This window comes from Rhizopus delemar, genomic scaffold (assembly GCF_000149305.1).
Source record: "Rhizopus delemar RA 99-880 supercont3.11 genomic scaffold, whole genome shotgun sequence".
Taxonomy (NCBI): Eukaryota; Fungi; Mucoromycota; class Mucoromycetes; order Mucorales; family Rhizopodaceae; genus Rhizopus; species Rhizopus delemar.
In genome coordinates this window covers 722,971-736,642 of record NW_027137837.1, presented here as the reverse complement: position 1 = coordinate 736,642, position 13,672 = coordinate 722,971, and the positions used below count along the sequence as shown (strand labels likewise).

The window sequence follows — 13,672 nt, the reverse complement described above, 5'->3', positions numbered from 1 at the left end:
TATTTATCGCTTGTCATATACTCTTCATATATATTAATAATAATCTTCGTCTAAACCAAGAAGCCACTTTTCTTTCGCTTTTGGTTAAAAAGGTAAATTTGGTTCTTTTTTGGAAAGCCGATATCTCTGTCAAATCAAGCCATCCATCAACAATTTTTACATCAATCGACTCCTTTTTATCAATACTTTTATTTGGTCTAACTCTTATTGCTATATCTTCCATACTTGTTGCTTAATCGTCGTTCAAAGTTTGCATCCAAATGTCGACAACAAGAAATACTAGAGGTTTTAAAAACCTGAATGCCGCCGCCGGACCCAGTTCACCGAACTTGGAAACAACAGTCCAGAATCTTAGTCACGCCCTTCAAGCGGTCACTGCTCGTCTCTCTGCTTTAGAAGAACTGAAGCTCGAACTGGAAACCTTGCGAGGTGAGAACGCTCGCCTTGCCGAAACAAACCGGTCTCAAGCCGACGAAATTGCTTCCTTGCGTGCCGAACTGGCCGCACACACTGCCGGGGTCCCTACAAACACCCCAAGTTCAAATGCCGCTGCTTCTTCTTCTGCTCCTCCTAATGGTGCTAAAGTGACCGTTCCTTCGCCCACCTTGGGTTCTGCTGCCTCGTCTTGGGCTACCGTTGCTTCTCGTTCTGCTAAGAACAAACTCCGTCGTCGTGCTGCTGCTGCTCGTGGTTTCCAGCCTGTGTCTGGTGAACAAGGTTTTGAATACGTTTACATACCTCGCTCTCGTAGGATGACCTACACTGAAGCTCGTCGTCGTCTCTCTCGTCTTGGTGTGGATAGCTGGCGCATCTTAGATGTGTGCTATCCTGCCCACTCTGTTGTCGGTCTCTTGGTACACTTACAGTACAAGCCTGCTCTTCTGTCCTTGTTGGAAAAGGCCAAGATTCCCACCTTGGATACCTTTGATCCACTCGATCCTGCTAACCTGGCTGACCCCAAGTTCCAATCTGTTTCTGCTGAAGAGCGTAGTCATGCCATCTCGCTCATCAATGATGACCGCTCTCGTAAGGCTTTGGAGCGCTTGCGCTATCCTGTTGCTCTTTCTGTCTCTCGCTACCTGTTAGCACAAGCCTTGGAGAAACATTTTGTTCTTAATGTTATTATTATGAACTTATTCTGATATTTATCATTTATGTTTTTTATATTTATGTATTATACATTATATACGTTTATTATAAATATATATTAAAATTGTATATGCTTTATTTACAATGTTTTATATTTACGCAATTATAAAATTATCTAAATTACAATTAGTCTATATTGTATAGAATGCATATTTATATCAGCATGCTTATATTTTTATAAATTTTTTATATATTAATACATTTAAAGAAAAAAATCATACATATATATCTAAAAATGTTTCTCTAGGCTTATCACTAAGCAATATTTTTCATGGGATGCTGTAAGTAACATCTATTTATATGGTAATACTCATTCAATCGTATAAACTCCAATATCATATAAAGATGTTTCGAAGCAGAAAATTTTTCTCTTTTTAAGAAAAATAAATTAAAATTATAATAGGTATTAGCATGTTAATATATGAAAATCATACAAAGATTTATTTACATTTTATTATATTATTTTCTTATTTTTAGGACATATGTAAATATATAGACCATTTATAAGAAAAATTAAAAAAGTGATAAACCGATTATTACATTTGTATTGTAAAAAATATTTTTAATATAGGTTTTTGACTTATAATTTTCAAACTCAGATATAATAGAAATGCCAAGACATTTCTAGATGAATTTAAAATTAAAGACGCAAATTTAATTTCATAAAACAATATATTGTATAGATTTCTTATAAATCATTATTATGTTGATTCCAATAATCTTTTATGCAATCTGTTTGAATAAAATCATTTTCTACTACCCATGTTGATTGCTCAACAGGATAATTTAACCATTTTACTAAATATGAATATTTTTTTGTTATTTCATCAAATTTATGTGTGATTATCTTTTCAATATCATATATACTGCTGTCTTCATTATCTCTCATATTTTCATCGATATTCTCAGAACTTGCAATATTTATATCATTTATCTTTGCTAAAATGTTATTTATTAAAATATTTTGATATTTATTTTTGTTATTTATATAATCCTGTTTATATTGTAATGATGGTTCTAATAAAATAAATTCTTCTTTATCATTTAAATATTTAAAATCAAAATTCTTCTCTATCCATCTGCTGTATAAACAACTCATATCATCAGTTAAATTGTAAACGACTACACTGTTTTTAATATTAAATAAAACCGCTGATAAATTCATCTGTATATTATATAATTTTGATTCAGTAATTCTAATTATATTATGCTTATTAAATCTTTCAAAAGTTTTAGTGAAATTGCATAAAAATGCTTCAATTGAAGATCTTAAACTATTAATTTCTTTATTAAATGATTTTTGATTGTCCGTAAGTTCAATATTTAATTCTTTTCTAAAAGGAAATGCAAACGATTCAATATCTAAATCATAACCTCTTTCATTAATTTTTTCAATGGTATTTTCTATATGTAAAGTATATCCACCATCTAAAAGTATACAATCGCTAATATTTATGTATTTCTCTAATTTAATATCTTCCAACATTTTTCCATCAGTTTTATCACTACAAGGCACACTTTCCGATATAAACATTATAAAATTATTTATATCAACCAAAAACTGTGTCCTATATCCGGAGTCTTTAAATTTATAAGAATACATTCTACTTTTGTCAAAGTGAATATCTTGATAGCTTATTCGGCTATCGTAACCATCTACAAAGCAAGTAATGTTTTTAAGTTTTTTTGGATTTTTCATTTTTGCTGATAGAACTCTAATAATATTATTTGTAAAATAATTTGTATATAATAATTTATTTATCCATTTCTTTAAATCATCATTGTATTTTATATAAAATGTTTTATATATTTTAAAAAAGTTAGCATGAGGAATATATCTATTCATTTTATTAATTGATAAACCACTTGTAATATGATATAAAATCAATAAACCTTTTTCTATATGACGATAAGGTCCTGGTATTTCTAGCTTATAAAAAAAATCTGTTAAAAATATATGTACAGGTAAAAATCCTAATTTTTTTAATAATTCGTTTTTGATTTCGTCTATAAATTTAACTTCTTGTAATATAGTTCTATGAAGATACTTAGTTTTCTCTATTTGCGGATAATTATTATGAATGAAGCTCCATTTATTCAATAGATTTGTTTTTTCTATGTTATATAATTTTCTGATATTTTCAATATATATTTCATCATCCATTTATTATATATATCAAATTCAATTTTTTTGTTTTCAAAATAATAATTTATATTGCAAATTTAATATAAATAACAAATATTACAGTATCCAATAAGAAAAAAAACTTAGTAGAGAAACATTTTGTTCTTAATGTTATTATTATGAACTTATTCTGATATTTATCATTTATGTTTTTTATATTTATGTATTATACATTATATACGTTTATTATAAATATATATTAAAATTGTATATGCTTTATTTACAATGTTTTATATTTACGCAATTATAAAATTATCTAAATTACAATTAGTCTATATTGTATAGAATGCATATTTATATCAGCATGCTTATATTTTTATAAATTTTTTATATATTAATACATTTAAAGAAAAAAATCATACATATATATCTAAAAATGTTTCTCTTGGTCTCGGATGAGACAGTGTCTGAAGTGCTGTCTGCTAAGCAAGATCGACCCAAGACTGCTCGCCACTACGATGATATGACTGAAGACATGGCTCTTGACGACTATGAGCATCATCGTCCTGCATCGCGCTCTAGCTATGGATCCTTATAATGATGAGTAGTAATACTTGTCATTATAATATACCCTCGGTCTCACCATCTGGTATGGTCCCAGATCCGTCAACCCCTTCCTCTCCTTTGGTTTCTCCTGGTACTTATGGCTCCCATGGTCCATCAATTACTCCATCCTCCTCATCATCTTCTTTTATACCGCTCACTATCGGCTTGTGGAATGCCAATGGGCTTCAAGAATCCACAGCCGATGATCTACTTCGTCACTGCCAGTCGTTTTCCTTGGTCTTCATCACCGAAACCTGGTTGCTCCCGCCCCACAGGATCCGTACCTCTTGGACCCAGTTCAACCTGTATGGCTCTCCTGTGGTCAACAGCTATCGTGGCTCTCAAGGTGTCTCTGCTCTGGTCTCTCCTTCCTGTCCGATGGCTGTGGTACAGTTCCCGGTTCATACCAAGTATGCTCTGGGTCTGCGGTTGGGTCGCTCCTTGCGTCTCATCTGCCTGTATTTGCCCCCTTCCTTGTCCAACGACGAGGTCTCTTCTGTGTTGGTTTCGTTGCCCTTGACAGACGATACGATCATCTGTGGTGATCTGAACGCGCGTCTTGGTGCAATCACGGGTGATTCCGTGGCCAATACTCGAGGTTCGGTGCTGCTTCGCTGGTGTGAAGAACATGGTCTATCCGTTCTGAACTCGACTCTCGCTCCTGGGGTGCCTACGTTCTTGTCCTATCGTGGTGGCCAAGTCAAGCAAAGTATGATCGACTACTTCTTGACCAACACGACCTCTGCTCTTCGGTCCCCTCGGATGCAAGTCTACAGCGATCTCTCTCTTGGCTCTGACCACAAACTGTTGTCCCTCTCCTTTGACTATGCAGTCCCTGATGGTTATCCATCGCAGCCCGTTCTCTCCTCTTCTAGCGCCCGTCGGCTATGGAACCTCTCTCGGTTGAAGGAACCCGATGTCTGTAGTCTGTACGTGGCCTCATTCCAGTCCTTGGCCGCTCCATTGGTTGATCAGTTCAAAGCTCTGAAGTCAAGTCCTCCTTCTGCTGCTCCGCCTATAGACGCTCTCAACGACTCTCTCAACGAAGCGATCTATAGTGCGCTCGACAAGTCGGTTGGCTCTCGCTCTTCTCGACCTTCCCAATGGAAGCCATTCTGGAATGCGCACTTGCAAGAACTCGCCGATGTTCGTGAACATCACTATCGCAGGTGGCGTCGAGCCATTGGCATCGACAAGGCCTTGTGGTGGGATCGACATCAGGCCGCTCAAGTCCGGTTTCGCGCTGCTCTCAAGTCTGCTAAGCGTCTCTCTTGGCGTGCTTTCTGTGACTCTCTGGCCCGTGGCGAGCTTGCTCGTGCGATGTCGAAGGTGAAGGTGATTCGGAACCGACGACGTCAACAGGTTGGGTTTACCCATCCTGACGGCCCTGCTGCAGGTGCGAGCGCGATGCGCCAACACCTTGCCTCGGTCTACTCTGGTGACGGTCTTCCGTCAAGGCGCCCTGACCCTCTGCCTTCTGTCTCTGGTATGGTGCCTTTTGACCTCGATAGTCAAGACCGTGGTATGCCCTCGTTCACTGCTGACAGTGTGGGTTCACTGATGCGACGTCTCCCTCTGCGTAAAGCTCCTGGTCCTGACCACTTGCGTACGGAGATGCTCCTCCCGATCAAGTCTGTCCTGGCCCCACTGCTCTCTTTGCTTTTCAGTATCTGCTACCAGTGGTCTTATACCCCTTCTCTCTGGCGTCAAGCACAGGTGGTCCCCATCCACGAAAAGGGTGATCCTACCTCGCCAGGGAACTATCGTCGGTTAATTGTACCTTTGATGCCGTCGGACGTTAAAATTTCCAATTTCCTTATTTGGAAATCAACAATTTTCTGAATATGAATCAGCTCGTCAACAAAATACAGTCGAATTATGCAAGTCGCTGTCCGGAATGGCTAGAGTGTCTACTTCCGACGGAAGAGGTCGCCTGTTCGAAACATGTAATCGGTATTTTTGTTCCGATGCTGCAGGCGTGTCTATGTGGGAGCTATTTTTTTTTGAATTGATTCCTTTGTGCATTCTTTTTTTTGTATAGGCTTTTCTTTTATTTAACTGATTATAGTAATGCTTTTGGATATTTTTTGTCGAAGTATATTAACAATGCTTGCTCTCTGTACGTAACATTATTTAGGACATTTTTATTGAGCTTTGTTTAATTTTTTTTTATTGTTATTATTATTCTGCAGCAAGCTCAGTTAACCATGCTGGATTACGCTGAGCTCGATCAAAGCTAACATTTTTAAGACAATCAATTATACCACCAAAGATATCGTTGTGGTGCTTTCTTCGCCAAATAAATTCGATAAGCAACCAAGGTACCATCTTCTTTGTTCTAAGGGCAGGAGTTACATTAATTTTTATTCCATTCCAAGTTCCTGAAAAGATTTTATTAACTAGACCTATAAACACTTCTACACTCCAATTTTAAGCTTACCCTCGATGGTGTTGGTATGGACATCACCGTCACGAAATGTCACACTGTGATTGACAGTTCGATGTACCAAGTTCATTCCAAGGTTTACCATATTTTCATATGCTCTCCAACAATCTGTATGTACTATGGAACCATCGGCAACATAATTTCGAATGATTGTATCCATCGTTTCAGTGTTTCTATTATTTACTACCACAAGAAAACACTTTCGTTCAGGTGTTTTTTCAACACCACCTACCACCCAAACACCCTCCACACGATGTCCTCGATGATATTTTCTTTTACCAAACTTTGATTCATCGATTTCTACCACGATTGGATTTCCATCCACATCATAACCACCGATTTTGCAGTCGTTCTGCTGTAAATCTTCTTGTAAAACTTGGTACCAATCTTTTAAAGTTTCTCGTACTGCCTTTGGTGAACATCCAACCATGGTAGAAATTGTCATTCGTCGTACTTTCAAGCTCCAAAAGTAAAGAATGGAGAGCGCATCATAGGCTGGTAAGCTGCGATTACTAAAAAAGGAAGCATTTCGTACAGCAACTTGACGTCCATTGCAGCATTTCTCACCAGTTTCCTGATTAACTATGATTCCATTGCATCTCCAACGTGGAACACTTCCTGTTTGCTCCAAATACATGACGCTTCCTTCATCACCATTACAACGGTACACTGTGTTGCTTCCATAATAGATTCCGTTGTTAATAAAAAACCTAATTTATAAAAAAAAAAAGAGTTATTAATATTGTATACAAGTGTGCTTTGTTATACTTTTATACTTACTGCATGAGATATTTGCAGATAAAAATTTGAGAATTAAAAGGAGATAGTACTTGAAAACTAGTGAATGAGTCTCTATGTAACCTCTTTATTAGATTTCAAGACGAGAGAGAGAACCCATTTAATCAAACTACGCCTTTATATAGGAAATAAAATTATTCAGGGACCGAAGTGTGCTCAAGGTCAATTTTAGTATTGAACTTGAATAATATAAATATTGTATATGGTTAATATTGTAAATGAGTCTTAGAGAATATGTAATATATAATATTATGTATTCAGTACTTGTTATTTTTTATATAAGATTTGAGTAATCTCATACGAATAATAAGTATTTAATGGGGTAAATACGACATAGCCCTCGACCAGTATGAGATTACCTTAATGAAAATCTCGTGACTATTTTGGTTTTCTTTTTTTTTTTTTTAAATATCATTCTGTTTTGTAAATGAAAAGTAATTTACTTATGAAGAGATTTAAGTCGTTTACTGGAACGAGTGGCTGTGGAAGGAGTATCACAAGCGTTGTTAGTTGGAGGTTTATTACGACGAGTTCTTTTAACAGGCCGTGCTGAAGAGCCAACATTAGATTTAATTGTGGATTTTTTATCAACCAAATTAGAATTATTTTCATCATCAGAAGAGAAATGTTTCATAGCAGTACTTATAGTACCAGATGGAGTGGATTTTAGTAGTTCAGATGAAGATGGAGAATTGGTAATTGGAGCATTTTTTGGAGGAATATATTTTTTACCAAGATTTTTCCAATAATTGCGTAGTGTGTTAGGGTCATTAAACTTATCTGCAGATAGCCATTCATCCCACTCACTGCTATAGTTTTTCCAACGTACAAGGTACTCACGGTTTTTTGGAGGGCCACGATGGTTTATAACTGCTTCGATTTCGAAATTTATGATTTCATTACCTTCATCATCCAGTTCGATAACTTCTTCATTAGAGATTAATTTCAGCTCAACGGAAGTGTAGGCACGAGGCATAAGGACACCAGTTTCGTCACGTAAGATGTAGGCATTTCCTTTTATTTTTACGTACGACAGTATATGGTCCTTCGTAAGCAGGAGCGAGTTGACCAGATTTATTTGGAATACGAACCATGACATGAGAGCCAGGTGCATAATCAACAAGCCTATGAGAATCATTGAACTTTGCTTGTTCAAGTTCGATTTGTGCTTTGGTTTTATTAACGATAGCTGGGAATACAATATCAGTCATATAATCAATGCGTTTCATGAGCTCTTCATGAGACATTGGTGGTTTATCTTTAACTTCTTTGAGCTTATCTTTGTCAGATCGAAAACCATAAGGTTCGTTCATTTTACGTGCGAACATAAGAGAGAAAGGTGTTGAATTTAACCGTTTGGATATACGATTATTCATAGCAAGTTGAATAGATGGAAGATATAAATCCCAATCATTGCCAACACCATGTGTGGCTTTAGCCAGTAATTTTTTGACTGATTGTACAGTACGTTCACTAATTCCATTAGCAGATGGGTGTAGAGGAGTGATGAATCGATGATCATAGCCCATAGCATCAGCTAAATCTTTGGAGAGCGAGTTCTTAAACTCTGTTCCATTATCGCTTTGGAGTTTTGTAGGAAAACCCATAGCTGAGAACACGTCAATAAGAGAACGTAAAATTGTATCTGATCTTTTATCAGGTAGAGCACGAAGTATACAAAAGCGTGTGCAAACATCGATAATAACCATAAAATAATTATTATTGTAAACGGAGGTAGTATGCATAGGACCACCAAGATCAATAGCATAATGATCACCAGGATAGTAGCTATAAATGCTACGTAGAGGATGAAAGCCTCTTTTTTCTATATTATGCTTCATACAATCTTTGCATTGCTTAATGAATTTAATGCAATCACCTATCAAGTTAGGCCAATGGATACCGTCATTATGGAGACGTTTGTTGTAGAACAGAGTCTGATCATAACGGACATTGAATAATCACAACTAAAAGAAGTATATTAAAATTGATAAAAGATAATAATTTAAATCTTTATTAAATAAAATATATTCTTCTTCTTTTTATATAAAACTATCACTATTCGATTCATTCTATAAAATAAACATGAATACTAAATAAGTCATGATCTTTACTATTCATCATTTCTGTAAATGAATAATAATGGATCAGGTACCTAGTCAACTTTGATCTGACTGGAGGTATTTCATATAAATATATCTTTCCTCTCAATGAAGACGGGACAGTTATCCCAGATCAGTTAAAGAACAATAAGATCTATAAAAACAACGAATTAAAAATTTTCATAATCGATTCAGTGATCACTATTCAATCAAACGTGTCAATGATTGGATCTACGCTCATAACTATTCATTCACCCGCCAATTGATAGAAGAATATAAATAGTAGACTTTTTAATGATTTCTTTTTAACAATTAAGATTGTCTTAAATAAAGTTCAGTCTCAAAAAGTATTCTTTTGGTTTATCTTTGTTATTTCTTTTACTTTACCAGAACATAACAACGTTTGACCATTTGTTCAGCACCATAGTGACCAATTTTATTATGGGCATCTATAAGTAACTGTTGGTGTTCAGCCAAAGGAGGTGTAAGATAATCCGAATATAATGGCTGTGCAGATTGTACATAAAACAAGTATTGATCATTAATGTTATAATCAATATCTCTTATATCAGTATTTTCTTTAACTTGTATGATGTCCTTTTGTGCATCAGAAGTTGTAGTTTCTTGAATTACTGAAATAATGTTTATAGCAGCATTGTATTTAGAATAAGCTCGATGTTTTTTCTTTGTATTAATTGTCTCAGAAATAGCATGATTCTGTCTATATGAGGATAATCTTTTGCCTTTTTTAATATCACTTTCATGCTCGAACGTATCCTTTGGCGGATATAATCTGGATAGTTTGTCAGGTAAGACATTTTCCAAGCCGGGAACATGAATGACACTAAAGTTATAGTCAAGAATGACGTCAAGCCATTTAATAAGCATACTATTGGCATTCTTTTGGGAATGAATATAGCATAAAGCTTTATGGTCAGTGTATAAAGTAAATCGTGTGCCCCATATGAATTTATGAAATTGGGTTAAGGCATAAACTACACCAAGCAATTCACGCATTGTAACACTATAACGTTTTTCGCTTCTTGACAGGGAACGGGACATGAAACCAATATATCTTTTGATTTTAGATATTTCGCCATTAGGTTTAGTCACTTCGAACTCTTGATATAAGCAACAACCAGTACTGTAATCTGATGAATCAGTAGCAATACAAAATGGTTTTGACAGATCAGGATGGGATAACATCAATTCTGAAGACAAAATGTGCTTGATACTATCAAAGTGCATTTGATGCTCTTTTGTCCATTCGAAAGGACCTTTAACTTTTTCATCATGACAACGCAAAGCATCTAAGGGAGCCATGAGAAGTGCAGCGTTAGGAGTATGTTGTCTAAAATAGTTGACAAATCCAAGAAAACTTTGCACTTGCTTTTGAGTAGTAGGACGAGGCCAATCGAATATATTTGTTAATTTTCGGGCATCAATCTGCTTTCCTGAGGCAGAAATAGAATATCCCAATAAATAAACGGCTGATTTTGCCAAATAGGTCTTTTCAAAATTAATTTTTAAATTAGCATCAGTTAATATTTGCAGCACTTTTTTAACATGAAGAAAATGTGCATGTATAGATGAACTGAATATACAGATATCATCCACAAAACATTTTACATAAGGAAGATCTTTAAATAATGTTAACATTATACGAGAGAATAGCTGACTTATTGTAGATATTCCAAAAGGAGCACCTCTATACATATATTGTAAATTATTGGGCGCAGTAAAAGTAGTTTTAATTTGATCATCCTTATTTACAGGAAACTGATTAAATGCAGATTTTAGATCTAACGTGCTAAAAATGACTGCACCAGACATAGAATTGAATATATCGTTAATTAATGGAAGTTGATGATTATCAACTGGTAAGACCTTATTTAACATTCTAGGATCCAACACTAATCGAATTTTATCAGTCTTAGTGCCGTCTAGATTTTTTTTATGAGTTACTGTCATAGGCAGATTCCATCCAGATGGAGTTGCTGGAATGATAATACCTTCATCTAACCAACTATTTATTATATCCATTACTTTAGGCTGTAAAGTATATGCTATTGGATATTGTTTTATATTGGCAACATAATCTTTTGGCGTTGGGAGATGTAAAACAGCCTCTTTAATATTACATAAAGAATTCTTATTTAATTTTTTGTTTGCTTCGATGTATGGTTTAATAGCCATATCAAAAACTTTTTGTTCTTTTTCTGTACCGGCTCGTGAAATATTTGGTTTATAAGCTTTATCTAGAATAGAGTCGTCTAATTCTTTTTCAGTACTTTTATGTTTGACTGCTACATTCATTAAATGAATGGAAAGTTTAGGAAGCAAATCTGTTCCAATAAGAATTTTACAGTTGTAAGAGGAAGCATGATCGTCAATAATATCAAACTTATGTTTAATAATGTAGTCAATGTTGTCGTATTCGACATTCACATAGTCAACAGATCTCATTCTGGGAATTTGGTCGCCATTTGCTAAAACTAGGTTACCAGGAACTGAATGAAATTTAATATTATTGTCTATTGCGAATTTTTTATTCATGACAGAAACACGTGCACCAGTATCTATGATACCATAAGTGTTCACATTATTAAGCGTGATTGGAGTAACAGGCGAATAAGCCACATTATCCGATTCGAATAGACTATCATCTTCTCCAACTTTATTATTACGAATGGCAAAGACATTTTTGTTATACTCTTCATCAAAATTAGCATTTATATTTTTATTTGAACAGATTATATTTCTGTCATAATGTTTATATAAAAATTCAAATTCGTCATCGGATGATTCATTTAATTCATAAGATTGCGAGGTAGATTCATTATTACTAGGAGATAAAGATAAATCAGTAACTCTGTTTTTAGGAGATTTATTTGTTTGACTAATGCTAGTGATCGAGTTGGATAACTCTAAATTGCTAACAGTTTTGTCATTTCCTTTAGAAGAATTACTTACAATTTGTTTGCCATGTTTTCTTTTGACATATTCAAGTCTTACAGAACAAGATGAGTAATGACCAGGAGAGTACTTGGCAGTCTTACAAAATGTGCATACACCTTGCTTCTTTAAATCTGCAATTTCTTGCTGAAATTCAACAGACGATTTGGAAACTTTTTGGTTTATATGTTCACTTTGATGTACCATTTTTCTTTTTTTAGTATTGGCGTTATCATCATGTTCACCAAGTTTTTTGGTATTTTCTTCCTTTTTCTTATCCTTAAGGATGTTCAACAAAGCAGATTCCAAGTTAGCCATTTCTTTAATGAGAATTGACTCAAGAACATTCCATTCCTTAGGCAGAGGAATAGGCAAGTTGCGAGTTGAATAAACACTCTCTCCATTGGTATTGGAGCTAGCAGAGACAAGAGAGGGAAGATTTCTTGTAATAGTAGCTTGGACCATTTCTTGAAACTTGACAGTGTGAAGCCTCGAAACGAAATGTCCAATCAAGAAAGTGTTATCATGCATATTGACCTTTGCACCAAGAGAGAAAAGACGATATCGATCCATTGCTTGGGTCAAAGTTTCACAACGTTCTTGCCTGAAATTGATAAGGTTTTTAAACCACATTTCTGGTGTAGTTTGTGAAGCAAGATCGAAGCGTTGTTTCAAGACTTCTTTTGCCTGATCCCAATTCAAAGCGGTTTTCTTGTCCATACAACGTCTTTTGATGAATCGTTCGAACCAATCAATGTCGGTATCACTGTTCAGACTTTTCAAACGAAACTTCCAGGTAGTGCAAACCAATGATCCTTCTATAGATACATCATATTCCAAGAACTTTTCTTGGATATCTCTAATAAACATATCTCAAAGATGGTTTCATTTCTTTGGATTGACGTTTTTTATCACTTTCCCGAAAGAGTGAGCTGATACAGAGCACTAGCAGTAGGGTTGACATTTGAAACCTTGGGGATTTCACGGCTTGGGATTAGTCTATCCCTTGGGTGATGAATTTTTAGATCCACTGCCCTTCAAACTCATGATTACGTAAATTCAAACTGGGAAGCAATAAGAGCGTTAACATCATTTAAAGCTGATACAGCATAACTCAATTGCTTCTCGTTTTCTTCAAGTAAAGTTAGCTTATTTTCTAAAATAAAACTCGCTTTATTATTGTTTAATTTTTCAATTAAATCAAAGAACATGGTTTTTTGAACCATCAACCTCTCCAAATAATTAGGAGGGTCTGAAGAAGGAACAGCAGGGGAAGAGTTAGTAGCTTCATCCATCTCAACATCAGTTTCGATGGATGGATCATCACGAGGATGGATGGATGAGTTTGATGCTCTACTTTCGAGAGTTTCAAGATCCATTCTATCCAAGGACTTAGCTACTTCGTCAGCTGAATCCTTTTCAACGTTTTTAGAAGGGGATTGATTAATAGAAGAATTCATTCAAAAAAATGAGATATTTGCAGATAAAAAT

At 35.0% G+C, this 13,672-nt stretch overlaps 5 protein-coding genes across 5 annotated transcripts; 2 read left to right on the top strand and 3 right to left on the bottom strand.

The window, feature by feature from the left end:
- Positions 1-260: 260 nt before the first annotated feature.
- Positions 261-1,142, top strand: RO3G_12962 (uncharacterized protein; the record flags this gene model as incomplete). The annotated part of the gene is made up of 1 exon (XM_067667546.1): positions 261-1,142. One exon carries the CDS (start codon positions 261-263, stop codon positions 1,140-1,142), a length of 882 nt encoding a protein of 293 aa, XP_067523647.1.
- A 2,783-nt stretch (positions 1,143-3,925) lies between these two features.
- RO3G_12961 (uncharacterized protein) lies at positions 3,926-5,722 on the top strand (the record flags this gene model as incomplete). The annotated part of the gene is made up of 1 exon (XM_067667545.1): positions 3,926-5,722. One exon carries the CDS (start codon positions 3,926-3,928, stop codon positions 5,720-5,722), a length of 1,797 nt encoding a protein of 598 aa, XP_067523646.1.
- A 339-nt stretch (positions 5,723-6,061) lies between these two features.
- RO3G_12960 (uncharacterized protein) lies at positions 6,062-7,111 on the bottom strand (the record flags this gene model as incomplete). Its single annotated transcript, XM_067667544.1, has 3 exons — positions 6,062-6,261; positions 6,321-7,036; positions 7,107-7,111. 3 exons carry the CDS (start codon positions 7,109-7,111, stop codon positions 6,062-6,064), a joined length of 921 nt encoding a protein of 306 aa, XP_067523645.1.
- Positions 7,112-7,563: 452 nt separating this feature from the next.
- RO3G_12959 (uncharacterized protein) lies at positions 7,564-8,978 on the bottom strand (the record flags this gene model as incomplete). The annotated part of the gene is made up of 3 exons (XM_067667543.1): positions 7,564-8,051; positions 8,152-8,912; positions 8,968-8,978. The coding sequence occupies 3 exons, from the start codon at positions 8,976-8,978 to the stop codon at positions 7,564-7,566; spliced, it is 1,260 nt and encodes a 419-aa protein (XP_067523644.1).
- A 626-nt stretch (positions 8,979-9,604) lies between these two features.
- On the bottom strand, positions 9,605-13,641 carry RO3G_12958 (uncharacterized protein; the record flags this gene model as incomplete). Its single annotated transcript, XM_067667542.1, has 2 exons — positions 9,605-13,040; positions 13,235-13,641. The coding sequence occupies 2 exons, from the start codon at positions 13,639-13,641 to the stop codon at positions 9,605-9,607; spliced, it is 3,843 nt and encodes a 1,280-aa protein (XP_067523643.1).
- Between the last annotated feature and the right edge of the window lie 31 nt (positions 13,642-13,672).